The sequence below is a fragment of the Nyctibius grandis genome, chromosome 2 (assembly GCF_013368605.1).
Source record: "Nyctibius grandis isolate bNycGra1 chromosome 2, bNycGra1.pri, whole genome shotgun sequence".
NCBI lineage: Eukaryota > Metazoa > Chordata > Aves > Nyctibiiformes > Nyctibiidae > Nyctibius > Nyctibius grandis.
In genome coordinates, this window is record NC_090659.1 from 233622 (window position 1) to 255258 (window position 21637).

The 21637-nt window shown below is 43.8% G+C and overlaps 1 protein-coding gene across 4 annotated transcripts; it reads right to left on the reverse strand.

Moving 5' to 3' along the window:
- Nucleotides 1–411: 411 nt before the first annotated feature.
- CD47 (CD47 molecule) lies at nucleotides 412–21097 on the reverse strand. 4 transcript variants are annotated; one of them, XM_068425595.1, is made up of 10 exons: nucleotides 21000–21097; nucleotides 17230–17580; nucleotides 14027–14116; nucleotides 10248–10349; nucleotides 9495–9587; nucleotides 8901–8996; nucleotides 8133–8225; nucleotides 7385–7416; nucleotides 5113–5137; nucleotides 412–2791 (listed from the first exon to the last, which is right to left on the reverse strand). In XM_068425595.1, the coding sequence occupies exons 1-10, from the start codon at nucleotides 21043–21045 to the stop codon at nucleotides 2733–2735; spliced, it is 987 nt and encodes a 328-aa protein (XP_068281696.1). In that variant the 5' UTR covers nucleotides 21046–21097; the 3' UTR covers nucleotides 412–2732. The 4 variants fall into 4 exon arrangements, with proteins under 4 accessions (XP_068281696.1, XP_068281699.1, XP_068281698.1 ...); XM_068425598.1 differs by lacking the exon at nucleotides 21000–21097 and adding an exon at nucleotides 20432–20523; XM_068425596.1 differs by lacking the exon at nucleotides 412–2791 and adding an exon at nucleotides 2802–3309.
- Between the last annotated feature and the right edge of the window lie 540 nt (nucleotides 21098–21637).

Below are 21637 nucleotides of genomic sequence, written 5' to 3' on the forward strand. Positions count from 1 at the left end.
GAGAGAGGGTGTAAAAAGGCAGGGAGAAGAGCTATGACTATGAATTTATGGAAGCAGTTACAGGAGTTTGGGAGGTTGTAGTGAAGTGGGAGTCGGCCTCTTCTCCCGGGCAACTGGCAATAGGACAAGAGGACACAGCCTCAAGCTTCGCCAGGGGAGGTTCAGGTTGGACATCAGGAAGAATTTCTTCTCAGAAATGGTCATTAGCCATTGGAAGGGGCTGCCCAGGGAGGTGGTGGAGTCACCATCTCTGGAGGGGTTTAAGACAAGCCTGGACATGGCACTTAGTGCCATGGTCTAGTTGCCATGGTGGTGTCAGGGCAATGGTTGGACTCGATGATCCCAGAGGGCTCTTCCAACCTGGTTGATTCTGTGATTCTGTGATTTCAATGTGATAGCAACAAGAAAATCTTTCACAAAAACAACTTAAAATTACTTTATTTTTTAAGTATATTAGCACAGTATTTACAAAATTGTTTCATAAATAAAAACATTTTCTTGGGTAAAGACTATAGATCTATAGATGCTTAAAATGTCTATATTCATATACACACACATACATACACACACAAATGGAGGCATACACTTATGAACAACTTTGGTTTTAAATAACTGGTGGAAAAGGGCTCGGTGTATCAATGACTTCTTAAACTCTCGCTTTTAAATTTGTACTCACAAGAAACCCAGAGCAGAGCCCTCAACACAACAGGACAGTGGGTTTCTCCCATTTCTGGGGCAATTGGTGCTGCAGCCTGTCCACGGCCACCAAACTCCTCCCGTTTCAGCAACGCCTGGTAACTTCTCAGCCTCATCCCACCGTGACACAAACAGGTTCTGCTGCAGTTTGCTTTACGTAAAGCAATATATAAGGGTTTTTATAAGGCAGAATACCCCAAGAGAATTCCAGCTGGTTTGTGTTCTATTCCTCAACTGCTTAACTTCCAACGTGCCAGAGGGAATCACTAGCCATAAATAGGGAGCTCTGCATGGTCCTTCATCAGGTGAATGCTTACACTGAACTGTTAATTGGAGAGTAATCTCCTCTCTTTAGGTAGAGATTGCTGTGACTGTGGAAAAACCTGCATCAAAAGATTCATATCCAAGAGCTGAAATCTTACATGAATACAACCACTGACAAACTTGAAGGTATGAAAGTAAGAGTAAACCATATGTACTACTTAAATGTTTTCTCACATGAATAACCCTCTCCACTGTGGCCAGTTCCACTGATTCCAGTGAGGGCTGGAACACGGGTTACTCTCAGTGGTTCGGTCCTGCAGCCCTCGCAAGAGGACTGTTTATGAGAATAAATATTGTAAAATCAGAAACCTCCCTTTTATTTTGTTGAATTCTTGATGCAAGGTGTCTGCATCAAGACTTGGAGCTCAACACACAGAGACCTGAGTATCTGCAACACGCACCACAACTTGGGTATGAACCTTAGTTTCTAACATCCAACTCTGAGACTTGCCAAATTACTCAAAATCTTTAAAAACATGGGTTTTATTACATTACTGTTTGGCAACAGCTTTCCAAACAAAGTTTTGAATTGTTAGAAGGAGAAAAACCATGTCTGCCTTTGAAATGTATTACCTTAGTACAAACAGGAGACAGCGTGAAGATTTCTACAAAGTATACACAAAGTCCAAGAGAATCTTGGAACAACTCTCAAAACAGTTGTAAAATGTGGTAAAATCTCATGGAATGTCCAAGTCCTAGAAAATTTATTTTTACCTGCACCACTTACGTATATACAGAAACTGAGCCTCCTCGCTTCTCATCGGCTCCTCTGATTTTCTATTTTCTGCATTTGTGATGTAACAGCAACGTCACAAATCTGGGTCAGAAATGAAATAGCTCCTTTTTCCATTCAAGAAAACAGATTTTAAAACTCTGTCAAAAATACATTAAATAGGACAACTCCTATTTTTTATGAAGCATCGATGAGTTTTACAAATTCACTGAGTTAAGAAAGCCTGCGATTGCTTCCAACACCACACACTGCACAACATGAACACACGCAAGAACCACATTCAGCATGAAAATTACTAGCTGCTGTGCTCCTTAATTCCAGTGCTGAATTAGGCTCCAGCAGCTGAGCAGTTTCTCATGAAAGAACACGGAAGAGGCACGGAGAGCTCTCTCTCTGGACTAGAATATTGGCCACCAGAGCATACATGGCTACTGCCCGTGGAGAGGAATGCCACTGTGTCGCGGAATTAGGAAAACTCTGTTAATAACTTAAGGAGACCTGGGAGAAACTTTGTACTTACGTAACTTTGTGTATAAACATTTTATTTATTTTTTTAAAAAGTTCTGCTGAATGTCAGAAGTATTTCTACAGTCTCTGCTTCCTGCTTGTATCACAGACATATGGCCACACCTCGCCCATGGACAGAAATAAAGAAAACAGCCTAAATGGTATTGCAATCTTCGGGCTGAGCAGGCCCATTATCAAAGCAGTGACTAATGATAGTTTTTGAAAATAATACCACTAAGAATTACTGCAGGGAGACCCTGTGGTGGGCAAACAGCGCTCTTCATCTTCTCACCCTCAACCGTACCATATATACCATAACAAAAGAAAATAAAGATCACATGTGGGCAAACACACGAGGTTCCTTGCTACAGCTGCTGTGACTATAAAATTACATCATTTATATCAAAAGCACTTTTGCCACACATGCAGAACAACTAGTTTCCTGAATTTCTTCTCTTTGAGTAGTGCATCTTCAAGGCCACGGTGTATCAACAACGGTGTACTTTTCACACATCACATAACTCTGCAGTTCTGGGAATTAAAAGAAAAAGAAAAAAAGAAAAGATTGATTGGGGAAGAGCAGCAACATTTTGTGCTGCCTACCCAAGTCACAGCTTAAAAACGTGACTTCTTTTTATTTCAAACTTTGAAAGCAGTGGAGAAGAGTGGAACTAACAGCAAGTGATGTTTCAGCCTCTCCACAACAGAAAAGGGGACACTGTCTTGGCGCTCCGACTCATGAACTGGAATGAGCTGCAGCAGCTCCCAGACTGGGCTGTCTGACCTGTCCTGTCTTTACTCCTACAGCTGGTTTACTTCCACATACCACTTTGTAAGCTGGTGTCCTTCAGGATCCGACTCATCCCCCCCTCCAGTGTGTGTGTGTGAACTTTCAAGGGAAGGTTAAGGCAGAAACTTAAGGTAGAGCTCAAAAGGTTCCTGCCTCCAGCTTACGTGTCAGAGCCCTTGCCTTCTACCTGTAAAACCTTCTGTTCTTCTTAGGAGCCATCTTTCAGGGCAGAAAAAGCAGACAGACTTCTAACCCTACCCTATAAGTCAAAATGAAACGGATAATTAGCAATTTCTGTGCTTGTGGAAGCTCCACCTCAGCACCAGAAGAGGAGGCAGGTTTTTATAAGCCTAAATGAGACCCAAGAAGAAACAGTCAACTTATTTAAAAATTGGATCTCCCAACAAAACTCTACCTGTTCTTCAGCAATATGTGGTGACTGCATCGATCCCACCCTTATCACCCTTCTGGTCAGCTCTGAATGCCACAGACTGGCAAATACCTGTTTCCTGACCTCAAACCACTGCCTTGAAGAACAAGCAATAGACACTTCTGAAGCAGGACCGACCTTCCACTCCTCCTACTTCAGATTATACTAACTGGTATACATTTTATCAATGCATTTAGGAGACACCAGTGCAGTTGTCCTTTGCTTGTATTCCTGTCAGTTTAGAAAATAATCCTGTGGCACATTTGGATGAATCACGTAGCAGTCGTAAGTAACACAAACCCAGCAACACATGGTATTTGGAAGGAAGTTATTTAAGCAGCTCTTAAATTTTATTAATATGTGTTTCAGTTCTGCTAGTTTTTAAACACCACTATCTGACCCTGAAAATAATAAATTGAGTGAAATCTGACTGGAATACAAACAAGTAACAAAACCCAGAGAATTTCAGTAACACCTAAAGCAGGGGGAGTGGGAGAGAAAGTCTACTTTTAAACCACTCTCCTGTGAACTTCCACAGGAGATCACCAATTAAATATGTAGAGAAGGCTTAGTCATATTAACAACAAAAAAAACACCTCAAAAAACAAACACAACAACTCACCACCAAGGAAACAGTCCATGCATCTTAAATACTATATAAGCATAAAGGAAGCGTACAAACTATTTGACTTTCCACCTTTGATCAGAAACATACTACACAATAGTTCTCTCTTGACTCATCCTCCTCACTGTTTAGAAATACACATTCTTCCAACATGTATGATACAGAAAATATGTATTCTGTCTTTTCAATGAAATATAATTTGAATAGGAACAGCACCTGCACTGAAACTTGTCCTCCAAGTTTCACCACATTAGCACTGGGTAACTCTAAGCATCAAAATCCCCAAATACATGTTAATTATAATAAAAACCTGGAGATATATTTGGACTTACCATCATTCTAACATCACTCCTTTTGCATCTTTAAAAGCCAAGCAAATGGATTAGTAATAAGCCAAACAGCAAGAAATGCTTCACAATTAATATTCAGATTAATTCTAAAATTCAGGTTAGAATTTGCTACTACTCAGCATGCTAATTAGTGAACAGAATAGCAGAAAATAAATAAATAGAGAATTTGAGTCATCCTTTGGTCACCATGAATTTTGCCCATCTTAAGCGCTATCAGTTTCCCAACATCATGGTCATTTCCTCAACCCAAAGAAAACAGTGACTAGAATAGATTTTGCTGTAATCACAAGTATTCCACCAAAATAAATGCTCATGAAGAAGAACTAACATCAACTTTCAAGACCTGTCCCTCTTTTCCTCTTAAAAGTTGGACTTTTTGCATGGCGAAGAGGGTGGATATAATATCCTGAGATATTAGATTTGTCCTAAACCAGTCAAACAATGCCACTGGCTAGCAAGCTCAGTGGCACAGAACAAGGGGTCTGGAGCTGCAGGCATAATTTCATCGAGAGATCAACCTCTTACTGACTCAGAGACACATAAATTGACATACCAGTCTGCCACCTCAGTGCTGTTGTATTGAGAACTATGATTATTTTTTGACCTTTTTCCACAATTAATCCCTTAATTAGAAGATAAACCTTGAATATCACCTACCATTTAGTGGTTCTTCTACAGCTTTCTGCAAAACATTTAAAAATATATATATGTATAAAAAGCCTTCATGTTTACTTTTGGCTCGCCACAGTTAAATTACTCTAATTGACATATACAGTAAGTAGTGATTCTACAAAAATGAAGGAAGCTGAATGTTAATAAAATTAATTACTAGAGTTCTGAAAAAAATTAAATCAATAACTGCATTCTCCAGATTATTTTTCCCCCCACTGTAAATTTTTCCTCGGATGGAATACCTCTAGGTGGCAGCAAAAGGCATGCAGATACTGCTTTTAAGCTCTAAAACCTGATTATTTCTGTGATTTGATCAATAATTAGTAATAAAGCAGCATGACTTAAAAAAAAAATAGTAGCCAAGCAATCAAATGTAATCTCCTCAAAAGGAAATACACCACAGTTGTGCATTTAGCCTGGTAGACAGTCACGAGAAACAACACACGCAGTCTACAGAAACGTTAGGAAAAAATCAGTAATTAAGATTTCAAAAGATGCACCTTCTCTCCCTCAGGCTCAAGGAAACATCAAGCATCGTTTGTGAGTACGCCCCAGTGTCAACACTAAGCACTTCACCAACATTAAGTTTTCTGTAGTCCTTAGATTACACAGAATCAACGTGTATTTTTTTTTTCACGCCTATTTACTGCCCCAAAGTACAGCAATATATGCTGGACACCCCTCGATGGAAACAATTAACACACTTAATTTCCTACTAGGTCTTTCCGTAACTCCCCTAAGTTCATGGGCACAAACCATCGTCACCCGAATTCCTCTGTATCTGACACTGCAGCTGCAAAAACCACACTTTGAGTGGCTGAGATGACCCCTAAGGTTTAAAAATTGTTTTGATTTCATTCCTGTCTCCAACCCAGAGAGTACCACGGTGTTCACTACGACATAACTGTGGCTATTTCTTTATTTGTCAGATCCTTGCTGCAGTATAAAACCACTTGTGAAGAGAACAGCTCATGAAGAGAACGGAGTTCCACAAAGGATGTCCTAAAGCTATTTCAAAGCTTGCTTACAACAAAAAGCTAAGTTTAAAAAAACCCTCCTCTTGCCCTGTTTGCTTCCATTCTACAAGTAAACATGAGTGTGCTAAAGGCAAGACTGTGTTTGAAAGAAGCGTATCTAATACACTTCTCAGCTCGTTTTTATCATAGAATGAACTTGGTGAACCTCCTTTTTCTAATTTTGTTTTAAACTCCATGCACTTACATTCCTTCCATTAGTAGGAGACACATCCTCTGAAATACTATTCCTTAAAATGAAAGTGGATGAGAAAAAGCAAAGGAAAAAAAGGAATTAAAAATCTTTGGTGTCCTAACCATGGTCCTCTCTCCTGCCCCACTGTTAACAACCATCTTTCTCCAACAGGCTGCAGACTGAAGGGGAGACCTGGGAATGTGTCTCAAATGATGGCTGCCAGCCAAGAAATGGGATGATTTAGTATTTGCTATGCTCCCCCACTACAAAGGAATTTTACTGGTATTTTACAGTTGTGCCTCTTTACTTGCTTCTGCAGAACTCCAGAAATCAGGCAGTTCACATCCATGAACCACTAGAAAGCACTACGTAAGTCTATGAAAATTACTGGTTTAGGAATGGTTACTCTAGGATTCAAAAAAACTGAGTGAAAAACCTTCTTTAAAAAAAAAAAAGAAGTGCTTTTCCATGTGTTCTGTGTGACCTAAAGACAGACGCTCTGCCTTCAGATGGTCTCATCAAATTAAGGGGCGTTATAGGAAAATAAGAAAAAAAGATCAAGGCTATAGCACCCGTAGAGCTGGGAATTCAAGAGAACGTTAAAAAAACATAGGAAAACCCACCTAAGTCTTTGTTATAAGCCACCTAGATAAAAAATTCAACGGTATTCTGCATTCACCTTAATGAAAAAGCATTTTCAGTGAGGTGAGCAAAAGGTCTTTATAAATTCACATGGAAGAGTGCATTGTAAAAGAACACCAAACTTCCCTCCACATCCACCACCTTTTCGTGACAGCCCTTGAAACTCCACTTGGGCACAACAGCAGGAGCAGCTGCCAGGTACGGGTGGCAATCACAGCACCATAGACACACTCAATGGGGACAATGAAGACCACCAACTCACTCAACATTAGACATCTGTTACACAGCCAGAACTTTTGCTTGCTACCAACCTGGTCTGAATTCGAACTAGTGAAGAAAGGTTCAGTATCTCACTACAATCCCCTGAGCCATCTAGTCACCCCAAATTTATTAATTTTAAGCTTACCCCTGGACGAGGATGATCTTTCATTCTGGAACCTGAAATAATTACAAAAAAGTGACCAGGCAGATGAATAAATGTCATGATCAATAAAATACCTACTGATAAAACCTGAGAGAGAGAGCAGCGACACACAAAATTGAAGCTTCCCCTACCCAAAACTACTTAATATGATATCTGCAAATTCTTAAAGGCTCTAAGCACTCCTCTGTGGAGGAACTGAATGATCTTACCACATACAGTCAATTGTCTCACTCGTGCATTCAGCTCTAAAAATGGATTACACTACACACTATTCTTTGTGCTTATTTTGGTGTGCTGAAATCCACCCCCATGTCAGCCAGCATAATCAAAATACAAACGCAGTATTTATGCAGGCCATTAGCACACAGCATCAAAGTCGTGTATACAAGTAGTCCAAAGTTCTAAGCTCCAGCTAGGCAACTGTGTAAATGCAGAGCTTAAATACTAACATCTGTCCTACAGTGGAAACACTCTGCCTTAAGAAACCTGGCCGTGTTAATCTCAGGACAGTTTATTATGATAAGCTGTAAATTTCTTTACTCAAGATTCCCCCCAGTCTCTATGAAATACAGACAATTTTTCACTAATTTTTTAAACTATGTAATTGTGAAATCACACCTTATGTTCAAATAAGCTACATCTACCTCTGAAAAGTAGAACAGAGAAAATTGCTCTTCTGAATATTTAAGTGCTAAAAGAAAAATAATGCAGAATATTAGGTGTTACTTACCCATAATAAACATGTAAACCAGACTAAGGAAATTTGCAATAGCCAGAATAGCTAAGCCAGCAATCACCACAGACCCATGTAACGGAGGACAGGCTGTTAAAAACATGACAAAAGAAACTATATCATCTGACATAAGTAAAAGTACAAACTTTTCAGATATAACTGAATCCTAAAATAAATAAGCCTGATAAATTAATCACATCTGTTTTTCTCTTTCAAAGCCATCCAAGAGCTACTTCTGCATCTTCCTTTTCCTGTGCACTGACACATCAGGGTCACCCTGGAAAACTTCTGTATTACTCTAGACGATTAATGCTTCACCAGAAACCTCCCATTATTTTATTTTACTATTACACTTGACAACACTCAGGTGCCCCTTACAAATACTTCTGTAACTACTAAACAATAAGCATAAAAATCAAACCACAACTCCTCTGAAATGTCTATCCATTTCACCCAGATTAGACAAACCTTTAGAAACCACTTCAAGGAGAAATAGTTTTTCTTAAATCCCCGACCAAATAAACTATTAAAATTAAGAATGTCTCTGTGGAACAATAAATCAGGGGTATAAAGCGCCTTTGGGCTATTCTTCATCAGGCAAAAGAGCATTAACAGAGAGCATACTGATGTCCTAAAGGACATTTACAGAAGTTACTTGCTAACAGTGTAGTGAAGCCATTTTCACAGCATTTTAGTGTTACAAATAAACAAAACCAGGTACAGACCAAAGTAAAAAGACACCTTTACAGAAGATAAACTGCTTACCTGAGACACACAGCGCAAAGCCAACCACAGCGACTATATAACCAAGAATTTGCAAACCTATCAGAGCAAATGTTGCTTGTGGTAGACTGTCGAAAACTGGGAAAGACAGAAACAAAAATGCAATTTTTGAGGTTTAACTACAGAGAGGCAAAAGGCAGATCATTCACACAGAAATCAGATTTTCCTAAATTCCAAGCTCAGCCAGCCTGTGTGATAACAAAACTCACACGTCACTGCAAGTCACTCAGGGCTCTTGTATGTACACACACATATATAAAAACTATGTATATACAAATAAAATTATAAATAAATGACAAGGAGAAAAAAAGAAACACATTCTGAGGACCCAGGAAGGAAGAGCAGGAATCATGCAATGTCCTGCCCTGAATCTCATTTTTCAAGCAGGTAACTTATACTTCTTCCCTGAAGCAACGTAGCCAAACAAACATAGGTTAAACATTTTTTTTTTGATATACTAGGAAGGTCAGGAATCCAGGACCTATTTGTAAGAATGAAAATAGTATGTAGACTGGGGGTGGGAGCTCAGTTTTTCTATCAGTATATTCTTGAGCTAGTGAATAAATAAATACTCACCAATTCCAAACATGAAGTATTGCAGTGGTACCAAAATCACAGCAGGGACTACGATGAGGCCAAGACCAGCTTGATTCTGTGCAGTATAGCCATCTGCAAGCATTTGTAGGGAAATTAGTAAAACAGAAATCCTCTCCAGTAATTCCTTGTCTTTCTTGAACTGGGGGGCCCAGAACTGGACACAGTACTCCAGGTGTGGCCTCACCAGGGCCATGTAGAGGGGCAGGAGAACCTCCCTTGACCTGTTGGCCACACTCTTCCTAATGCACCCCAGGACACCATTGGCCTTCCTGGCCACAAGGGCACACTGCTGGCTCGTGGTGAACTTGTTGTCCACCAGAACCCCCAGGTCCTTCCCTGCAGAGCTGCTCTCCAGTAGATCAGCCCCCAACCTGTACCGGTCCATGGGGTTATTCCTCCCAAGGTGCAGGACTCATCACTTGCCTTAACATCAAGTTTTTAGGGTCCAGAAAAAATCCCACTGAAGCACCAGAAGTCACTCCCTAGTCCTTAATATTCACCCAAGGTAGCAGGACAGAAAACAGAAATAAATTTGGAGTCTGCATCTCCCGATGATCATCTGAGGGCCTGACAACCACAATGCTGTTTCTGTTGTATTCTGTATTTTTTTTTTCATTTTAAAATTAGTAGATGGCTATTAAGAGGTGGTACCAACTTCCACACTACTGCATGGAAGAGATTAATTTGTGCTCTTAGTTCCTTAAGCTAGGAAGACAATTTTAATACACTTACCTTGGGCAAAAAGAACAGTGCCTACGACAGCAGCAACTGCGATGATGACACCAGCGACAATAATGCCTGTTTTCTTCTGAGGTACAATTTCATATTTTAATGCTTAAAGACATAAAAAGGGGGGGGGAAACAATCAGACCTACAGATTTTCTCACTAAAATACACAGATTTTACGATTAGGACTATTGTCCTAAACAAAGAAACAAATTCCTACGAACTATACATATATATATTAGCAAGATTTCATCTGTCATTTAAATGAAAAACTTATTTGGAGCCATAGTCACAGTAAAAACTTCCTGCATTTCTGTACTGGAAATTCACATTTTTTTTTTCATATTATAAATATGCTAAAGAAGGAAAACAAGACACAAAGGCAAAAATAAGTAATGGATAAGCTATACTTAAATCCTAAAATCCTGTAAGCAAAAAAAACCAAACAAAACCAAAACAACAAAACCAAACAGCCAGTACATCCCCTTTTTTTAAGTTAGAGGTAACACAATTACTTTTCCCCACAGAGAATCATAAAAACAGTTTGGGTTGGAAGGGACCTTAAAGACCATCTAGTTCCAACCCCCCTGCCACAGGCAGGGACACCTTCCACCAGACCAGGTTGCTCCAAGCCCCATCCAACCTGGCCTTGAACACTGCCAGGGAGGGGGCAGCCACAGCTTCTCTGGGCAACCTGGGCCAGGGTCTCACCACCCTCACAGCAAAGAATTTCTTCCTGATATCTCATTTTAATCTCCCCTCTTTCAGTTTAAAACCGTTCCCCCTTGTCCTATCACTCCATGCCCTTGTAAAAAGCCCCTCTCCCGCTTTCCTGTAGGCCCCCGTCAGGTACTGAAAGGCTGCTATGAGGTCTCCCTGGAGCCTTCTCTTCTCCAGGCTGAACAGCCCCAGCTCTCTCAGCCTGTCTCCATAGCAGAGGGGCTCCAGCCCTCTGAGCATCTTCGTGGCCTCCTCTGGACTCGCTCCAACAGCTCCATGTCCTTCTTATGTTGGAGGTTCTAGAGCTGGACACAGTACTCCAGGAGGGGTCTCACGAGAGCAGAGCAGAGGGGCAGAATCCCCTCCCTCGCCCTGCTGGCCACGCTGCTGGGGATGCAGCTCAGGACCCTGTTGGCTTTCTGGGCTGCAAGCGCACATTGCTGGCTCACGTTGAGCTTCTCATCAACCATCACCCCCAAGTCCTCCTCCTCAGGGCTGCTCTCAATCCATTCTCTGCCCAGCCTGTGTTTGTGCTTGGGATTGCCCTGACCCACGTGCAGGACCTTGCACTTGGCCTTGTTGAACTCCATGCAGTTCACACAGGCCCAGCTCTCCAGCCTGTCAGGGTCCCTCTGGATGGCATCCCTTCCCTCCAGCGTGTCGACCACACCACACAGCTTGGTGTCATCCCAAACTTGCTGAGGGCGCATCAATGCCACTGTCCATGTCGCCATTGAAGATGTTGAACAAGACTGGTCCCAATACCGACCCCTGAGGAAGGCCACTCATCACTGGTGTCCACTTGGACATCGAGCCTTTGGCCGTAACTCTTTGAGTGCGACCCTCCAGCCAATTCCTTATCCACCGAGTGGTCCATCTGTCAAGTCCATGTCTCTCCAATTTAGAGACAAGGAAGTCATGCAGGACAGTGTCAAATGCTTTGCACAAGTCCAGGTAGATGACATCAGTTGCTCTTCCCCTATCCACCAACGCTGTAACCCCTTTGTAGAAGGCCACCAAATTTGTCAAGCACGATTTGCCCTTAGTAAAGCCATGTTGGATGTCACCAATCACCTCCTTGATTTCTGTGTGCCTCAGTATAGTTTCCAGGAGGATCTGCTCCATGATCTTGCCAGGCACAGAGGTGAGACTGACTGGCCTGTAGTTCCCTGGGTCTTCCTTTTTCCCCTTCTTGAAGATGGGGGTTATGTTTCCCCTTTTCCAGTCAGTGGGAACTTCACCAGTCTGCCACGACTTCTCAAAAATGATGGATAGCGGCTTAGTAACTTCATCCACCAGTTCCCTCAGGACTTGTGGGTGCACCTCATCAGGTCCCATGGACTTGTGCACCTTCAGGTTCCTTAGATGGTCTCGAACCTGATCTTCTCCTACAGTGGGCGGCAGGAGGTCACAGACCTCACAATAAAGTGTGAAGATGCAAAAGAATCCAAGCAGGCTCAACATACTCCTGTAAAATAACAGTGCTTCTCCATGGATGTATCCATGCTTATTTCTGGACAATTTTTCCTATCAAAATGCTAAAAATGTTAAAGTTCTGCTATGAATGGCAATGACAATTCCTGAACGTGTCAGAGACTCCTAAACCATTACAAAGAGTAACGAAAATCAGGAATCTAACACTATGGAAATAATTTTTTTAAAAAATATATTAGTTTTCAATCTCTGACCGCGGGTGGACCTTAGAAGAGTCACACACCACTTTCAGGGGTTCATGAAAAGGTAATAAAGGAAATTATATATAGATGGCTGAATATGTATGTGATTACTATAAATCACTGACTGTGATTTCTTTCCATTTCTTATGGACTCGACTCTAAGCAGAATTTTTTTATTTTTTAGAAGTTTACACATTGAAAAAGGCTGAAAATAAACCTCAAAGACTGATGTAACAAACTGCACCACAGGGAACCATCTGGAAGACTAGGACATAAAGCACACCCTACATTGCATAGATGTGGGGCACCAGTGCACAAAGAACATCTAAGGATGTCTGACAGCAGTGAATGTATTGCTTCTAAAAACATTTAACAAAATCATTGATGTTGGTGTTAAATTATAACTCAGCCAGGGCTAAAGACTAATGAACAATTTTACATTAAGAAGAGAGCACCATCCTTCTCTAACATTGATTTTATGACCGTAAAATGAAACGTTTCTGTTTCTAATGATTCAATAACATCATGAAGAACCACCAGTGAGGAAACGCTTCCTTGTTCTAACCAATGACAGCAGGCACTGTCAATTACACCCCATAAAAATTACACACATGCAAAAAAGCTCGTAATTTGCAACAGCACTGACAGCAGAAACGTCACTCCGTGGCAGGCTAGCTCTGAACACAGACCCTTTAGGCTGCATGTCACACCTTTGTCCACAAAGACATACAGCTGCTAAAGATCTGAACCCCAGGAAGCAACCCCTGGCCTCCAGGCAAGCAGAGCAGACTGGCCCCGATGCCACTGCTTGGGGCTAGACCCCCATCCACACTGCATGACCGGGGCACCACGTGGCACGCTGAAGCCCCAAAACACACATCTTTTTGATGAGGTCATGTTTTTTTCAGTTCAAAGGTCCTGAACAGACTATGCCAGACTAGTGTTCTCACAGCTTGATGCCAAAAATGTATGTTGCGTGTCCTGACAGAGTGCAAGGCTCACTGAGAAGGAAATGGAAGGCTATGAAGCACAAAAGAGTGTAGCTTGGTGTGCTCAGACTGACCAAGCCTGTAAGTAATAGTGCTGATTAGGAACTATTTGTATACAAGGGAACGTTCTCGTGGTGTCAGCTCATTCATGTCACAAGAAAGTCCAGAAATGAATGCAAGCAGCACTGTGTGGATGATCACGAGAGGATTCCAGAGCAAACCAAACACCAAGCTGTTTGACATACCCGACGTACCACCCCTCTGTGTATGATCTGGATCAATTCTACCAGCCTTCTTTTCCATGTGAGCACCACCTTTCACCTTACACAGATGCCTTTATGCAAGCAAGGGATTTTAGGACAAATCAATAATTGCAAAGAATTACAGAGTCAATACTTACCAATAACACTTAACTGAGCCGCTGACAAAATAATAGCTAAGAACAGCAGCGCTATGATGACAGCCCTTTCCACGAGAACAAACCATGATCCTAGAGAATAAACAAAGAAAAACGGTAGGAAGAAAACAAAAACTGGGGTTATTAGCTTTTACATTCATTGCTCCTTTTAGGTTATGATCTAGATTGCTCAATACTCTATATAACAGCTAGCATTAAGAGTTAAACAGGCTAAGAAAGCTATGACTTCTACCTATGTATTTTTCACTCTGATCTTGTGTGTGACAACCCATTTTTCAATATTTCTAGTTATCCTAACATTTTCCAGACCGGAGGTCTTAACCTCCACTGCAGCAGAGGATATGTTTATGCTATTGTCTGGCAGTTAGCTCGTTAGCTTGTGGAAGCACAAACAGCACAGCAGATCAGAAAAATAGTGCCTGTAGGCTAAGCAGGGAAGCTGGGCAAGATACAGAGAGTCCAAATTGATGCTTCCCCAGCTATTCTATTCTGCCTCCAACTGCTGTAATTCCTGAAGAAATCCAGGTGTGTGATAAGGAAGCAAACCTAAGTGAGAAGGAAACACTGCTTTAATTTTAGAAATCACACATTTTCCTTTAGGTCTTCCGACCACCATCCGTTCAGCCTTTCTTCCCCTGCATCTTGAATGCCTCAGGCTGTTTAGTCACTGGTGATGTTAAGCCATGTAAGCCACCTTCCAACACAAAATTCTGTAAGTATCTCCACTGAACTAGAAAATGCAGTGGATTCTTGCATCTCTGCTCGTAACTTCATTTGGACTCACTCAGGGGAATCCGAAGTCTCCATTTCTTACATTATACTTGCCACCGTTCCTCTGCCTGCACACTTGCTTCCAAAGTTCATCTAGATGCACACTTCTTTCACTTACTCTCCACATTTAAAAGCTGTTATCTGCAGCTCCAGAAACATGGAATTAAGTAGCAATACCTCACAACATTCAATGTCAAGTAAATACCCTGAGGACAGTGTTAAATTCATAAATTCCCCTCTTCCCTCTCCCCTCCCCCTGCAAGTGGTCACAGAACATACTGTGGTTACAACATAAAGGGGAAAGGGGAAAGGGGAAAGGGGAAAGGGGAAAGGGGAAAGGGGAAAGGGGAAAGGGGAAAGGGGAAAGGGGAAAGGGGAAAGGGGAAAGGGGAAAGGGGAAAGGGGAAAGGGGAAAGGGGAAAGGGGAAAGGGAAAAGGGGAAAGGGAAAAGGGGAAAGGGGAAAGGGGAAAGGGGAAAGGGGAAAGGGGAAAGGGGAAAGGGGAAAGGGGAAAGGGGAAACTTTAGGGTCACTCTCCTGTGAAGATAACTGATCGTGTGTGCCCAAAGACAAGGGCACTAGCACGTAAGTCTTGCTCACTCTGCTACTCCCTTCCTAGGTGAATCCAGGAATTCTGTGAAGTGAGACGGAGAATAAATGGCCCTTGTAAGACTATCTTTGTAAAAGCATCCATTGAGAAATATTAGTAGGGACAGCATGAATTCATTGCTCAGAAATGACAGAGTGAAGGCTGATACAAGATTCACATTATTCACTACCCCTGTCCAAAACTCACTTGCTGCACCTTCTTCTATTAGCTCATTATCTCAAGTGTCTCTCTAGAACACTGAGGAGCAAACAGCAAAAGATTATGCAGAAGACCTTAAAGAGAGAACAAGCAACTGTTTTACCTTCAGCTAAACCCTCATATATAAGACTAAGTTTTACATTTTCTAGCATATACTCTCAAACCTAATGTGGCCTCGCAACTATAAATTCTTCACCAACCACATTTTTCCTTTGGTGTTGAGGTACCTTCCTCGCTGCAACTGACAACTAGAAAATGAAATTAGAAAAGTGACATCAGTTTCCTGCTTTGTAGTCTTTATACTGCTTTCAAAAGTCTAAACACAGAGAAAGAAAAAATAAAACAATAAAACTTGCAAAGGGGACTTGATTCTATTACATCCTCAAGCCTTGTTTCCTCTTCTAGAGCTTAACACTCAATGGCAAAAACAGTCCGAGGAAGGAAACTGCCCATACCTCCTCCCCTGTTTTTGCAGCATTCTAAAAACTGAATGATTCTGTAGCATCCTCACTCTTTCAGTGGCTTTGCCCCTCTCAGTGCATTTCAGGACCACATCTGTTTTGCAGTGTCTATGGTTAACTCAATAATTAGACCCGATGGTGTAGATCAGACACAGGTGCTTGCAGCAAGACACAAGCAACATCTGTCTGAGCTTCATAAATATCTTCATGACAAATGCAAAAACTAATAGCAAAAATGTCCTAGTCCTAGGACAATTCTGCAGTGCACAGGTAAGATTCTGTGTGCTACACATATGTAACGTATTCAGTGCTTCTGAGCAGCTTTCCAGAAGCAAGAAGCCAGTCTCCTGTGCAGAATATATAAAAATACAACATACATTCAGCAAAACTGTCACATCTGCAGAATACCAGACAGACTGCACATGTACAGCAGACCCCACCAGTCAACAGCCGAGGTGTCAGAGCACATGGGCTGTGTTTGATAAGGTAAAATGGCTCACTAAATGAGAAATTCATCACTTAGTCACCATTATTTTAGTTTAACATCATCTTCTGAAGATGACATTTAATGCCAGACAACCGTAACAAGCTACCATCTAGCAGCAGAACTTTCAACCTCACTGGAAAACTGCAAACCTTCAGGTCAAGTTTCAGAGCTCTTACACAGAATTTCTACTAGCTCCATCTGTAATTTTTCCAGCATAACTAAAAACTGCAAGATGCGATTCTTTAAAGAAAAGATCTCTGCAGTTACAGTGATGGATGTATACATCTCAGCACCACAAAGACACTAGGAATATGTTTCGGTATGTGATGAAATAACATGCACATGCTTCAAATATCACCAACTATACAATCTGAACGATATGGGAAAGCATAGATTTTACTATATTAGACAAGTGATCTTTGGACATTACTATAGAATGAAAAAATGTGTTCAGATCTTTCCCACAGAAGCACTCCCCTATAACTTAATCCAAAATAACTCACATTAGCATTCAAGTTAGAAGGCCTGGGTGCTACAGTTTTTGCATTTTCAATTTGAAGTCATATTCATGATTGTCATATTCATGATTTTTCTCTTTACCGTAAGATTTTGCTTCTTTTCTCTCCCAACAAATTCTAAAACAACGGCAGGAAACTCACCTGAGCGATGTCTAAGTTCAACTGTTGTTTCTCCTTCTCTGCTTTTTTCTGTTACTTCACAACTGTAATTTCCAACACTTGCTTCTGCACCGTTGAGCATTAGAGAGGCATCACCCTTGGGTAAATCCGCCAGAGATACGAACTTGGCTGATGGAAACAGTGCACCTCTGGAACACTCCTGTGTCGCTCCATCAAAAGAAAAAACTTTTTGTCTTTTTTTTGTCCACGTAACAAACATGGCACTTACATTTTTCTCCTTTAGATTAGTCACGTAGCAAGGTAAAATGACAGTTTTATTACAGTCAGTTCTTTCAACAACTCTTGTCTCGTTAAACACCAACTGGGCAGAACCTATAAAGAAAAATGAAAATTGACACATTCAGAATTATTTCAGAATATACAAGAGAAGAAAGAAAAAAGAATTACAACACATGACTTGGGAAAACAAAACAAACTCATGAAACCACAAAAAGAGAACCATGCTTTAGTGGAGGAACAGAAGAAGAAAAAGATATTATAATTCTGCCACAGCCCCTCTGCACAGACACAGCCATTCACACATCTATCTAATGCACAGATACCACAGCCTACCATAAATTAAAAAAAAAGCAATAAAACTTTGGGCTGCCGCTTCCTTGGACACCTCCCCTAAAATGCCACATGCAGCAACGCTGCGTTAAGGGCTGGTTTCTGCAAAGGGTACACGTCACACCAACCACAGGCTGTCCCACTGGTGTTCAGATTTTTGCTGCTGATGTGTCTAAAAACGGAGGACCAGGCGTCAGCTCCACACAAGCATCCTTTACAGCTGGTTAAGGACCAGGGGAAAACAATCCTGCTTGTACACTTCTGAGAGGAGGCAGAGAGAGCGGCTCAGCCAACAAAGATCCATCATCTGTTCCTTCTGATCTCTGAAGGTGGAGCCAAACGCCCACAGGTTTAGATCAGCTCTTGCACGTTCTCTTTTCCTTTCCGATGAGGGAGGTGCACACACAATCCCACATATTAAATAAGATTACATACTTAGTATTTGAGTGTATACACAACAGAACTGAAAGTGGAGGATGTGTAACAACAAATGTCCTGCATTATAAATCGTTGTGATTAATGCTACTAACGACAGCATTCAGTGCAGGCAATGACAAATCACCACCACACACGGGGATGTTATCACTGCTGCTTTTTATCGTTGCCCTCCCACACTGCACCACAGTTCTACAACAGCAGGACTGGCTGAACACTGTTTCAAGAAAGACCTAATTCCTACGCCAAGATTTTATCTGAAATGAAGACCCATTCATCAGTTCTTGAGAATACCAATGATTGTAACATCAGTATTTAATTTACACCAGAAGAAAGAGGTTAATTAAACTAACTTGACTGCAAAATATGAAGGCTTTGAATCCTGTATTTTCTATATTTTTCCTTGTTTGTATGAAATTGTAAGTTAATTTAATAGCTGTCCTAATAGTAATTGCTCCCCAAAGTCCCAGTGGCATTAATCATTCAAAATGCTTGACTATATCCACCTGATAAAGCCAAATATGGGAAAAGACATGTACCAAGACCACAACCCCTAATACTGTAAGCACAGACTTACAAACTGGAGTAGCTCCAGTGACTTCAGAGGAACTGCTGGTATTCACATGTCTAACCCAGCTCAGAATTGTGATATATATTTGATGACTAAATTCAATCAGGGGAAAGGAAGGAGCAAAAAAACCCAGCTGGGGTGGGAATCAATAAAAGTTGTGTCACTATTTGCAGCGGCTCAGTTTTTTCAAAGCAGCAGTCTGGGGTCACATTGAAAAAGCGCTGATCCTTCAAACACTGATTTAATATTCTCACACAAGTCACTGCGTTACTACTGAACATCAAAAGCTTATAATGAACTGACTAAATATGCATTATGCATGACAGCACTTAACCATGAGGAAAGAATTATTCCCCGGTTTACTCACTGTGTTGCATTTTTTAAACTGTACATCAAAAACCAAACGTAACAGAAGCAGAACAAAGGGAAACTGCACCCAAACCCCAAACGATGCACTAATGAAAAATAAATGCACGCAATTAAAAGCCGTAGTGCTTCAGTGGTTCTTCCTGAAATAGATCTCACATCTGTTTTATTTTAACCCTACCTCACGATAAAAGGTTTCTGAGTGTGGCATTGTTGGGTTTGGGGGTTTGTTTTTCTTTTTTTTCCCCTCCTTTAGAGCCAGCACACTTACACTTTGTAGGAAGAATTTATTCTCCGTGGGCTCCATCACTGAGAAAGGTGACTTTCCACTAAAGGAAGCAGCTATACTTCCAATTATTCACCAAAGCAAATAAAAAGCCACCATCTTGAAGGAATTAAACCCAAGTGATCACAATCTTCTCACTAGTATTTGCACAGAACGGCAGCGACCTGTAGATCACTGATTCTCCTGTCGTGCAGTCTACGAGAGCTGGCACATTTTGGCTGAAACCAACGAAGTGCTCATGTGAGCTGCTCCACCAGCAGAGCGCCGGGGAAGGCTGCAGACAGGCACCAGCAGGAGCTTCACACAGACAAATATCTGTGGGTTTTGTCCTCTGCTTTAGTAAAAGGGGTTGTGTGGTGCCACCTCACTGAAGGGAACCTCACTGCTTACCACACGTGGTATTCCCACCACCAACTCCGAACGTTCTCGTGGTACGAGGAAGTCACCAGGCTCCCAAACCCTGCAGGACTACCAGGTGGACTCCTAGCCTCAAACTTCTCCATGGATCATCAGCTTAGAGGTGTCACACAAAGGTGACAAGTTCAGAGCCCTACACAAGGCAGTTTGGGGGCCTGCTTCGGAAGAGTACGCAGTTGTGGAGCTGCCAGAGGAAGGTTGTTTCAAACACCACGTGCAGTGCAACCCTGGGAATGCTGCCCGTCGTGTCAAAGCCGCCTCAGCTGGGTAGTCGCATCCGATGGACACCTGCATTTCTCACCGACTACAAACCACGCCGGGACCTCAGCGTTCAGGCCGGCCCACCGCTAACTCAGGAACCCACATGCGAATTTAGACACCAGCTTTACACGTGCAGATTTAACGTGCTGCCTGACAGAAGAACGACCCAGCCTCTGCACCTCAGTGGTGTCATTTTGTTACCCCTCCCCCCCCCCCCCCACCGAGGTTCTTCACCAGGCGCGGAAAAATAAGAAGTCGGATTGCAAAATGTCACTTACACGTCAGCGACACGCAAACTTTTTTGGAGATGAAGAAACGCCCTCAGCCCTGGCAACCGTGCGGCAGGCCATCGGTTTGACCACCGGTATCTCCTCAGCAAGGAACACCGAGACAAGCCGCCCCAACGTCGCGGCGCCCCTCCGCTCCCCCGCAGCTCCCGCACGCAGCAGAGCGCGGGGGGGGGGGACGGGGGGGAGCGGCGAGGCGCAGGGCCGGAGGAACCCACCCCCGCAGCGGCGGCGGGCCGCAGCCCCGCACACGCCTTCCGCCACCGCCGCGGCTCGGCGGCTACCAACGACGGCCGCAGGCTCCGGGCAGCGGCGACGCGAGCCTCCGCCCCGCAACCGCGGCGGCTGGGCGGGCCGGTGCCGCTGCGCTCGCCCCGCGGGGCCGACCGGCCGCCTCACGTCCCCACCCCGCCGCCCCCCGCCGCCACGGCGACACCCGCCCCTCCCTTTCCCCCCGGGGCCAGGGGAGGCGGCGCTGCCCGCACACCCCACCGTGCCCCCCGGGGCCGCCTGCACCAGGAGCCGCTGGAGGCGGACGGACGCTGTCTCGAGAACTCACCGGCGCCCACGGCACTGAGCAGCGCCCAAGCGGCCAGCAGCCACATGGCGGAGCGGCGGCGGGCAGCGCGGCCGCCTCCGGAGCCGGTCGCCGCAGCAGGCGGGCGGTGCCGCGCAGGGGCGGGGAGGGGCGGGGCGGGGCGCGCGGGGGAGGCGGGGGCGCCCTCCCGCCGCTGATTGGCTGCGGCCGCTGGCGCGGGGGCGGTGACGCGCGCGCTGCCCCCCGGCGGCGGTTGGGCCCTTGGCGCCCCGCCCTCGCGGTGCCCGGCAGCGCGGGGGGGGGCCGCGGGCCCGGGCGGCCTGCGCGGCGCTGCGGGCGGGGAGGTGGCCCTGCTGCCTCCCCCCCTCCCGGGGGAACCGAAACTGCCCGCGGGAGCGGCTTCAGCGACGCTCGGGGGTTGCTTCTCCGGTGTCGGTCGGGGCGCCTTGGCCTTGGGCTCTGCGGTCGCGCTGTTCTGCTTCTCTCTGCGTGCGCAGAGCCGAAGGTCGGGCCTCGGGTAACGGCTGGATAACGTGGCCGCGAGGAGGGCGGCGCCGAGCCCGTGACAGAGGGAGCGCTGACAGGGCGGCTCCCCGCGGCGGGGAGAGGCGGGCGGGGGCGTTCGGTTTCCGCCTCGCTTCCCCGTTAACCACCTGGCG

What these genes read in the sequence shown, in the direction of transcription:
- CD47 (XM_068425595.1), bottom strand. Translation starts at nt 21,045, where the DNA reads ATGTGGCTGCTGGCCGCTTGGGCGCTGCTCAGTGCCGTGGGCGCCG. An exon ending in TGAACTTAGACATCGCTCAG is followed by an intron (nt 14,117 to 17,229) that starts GTGAGTTTCCTG and finishes TTTATTCTCTAG; the next exon opens with GATCATGGTTTGTTCTCGTG. An exon ending in TGTAGAAGAACCACTAAATG is followed by an intron (nt 2,792 to 5,112) that starts GTAGGTGATATT and finishes TTTAATTCCCAG; the next exon opens with AACTGCAGAGTTATGTGATG.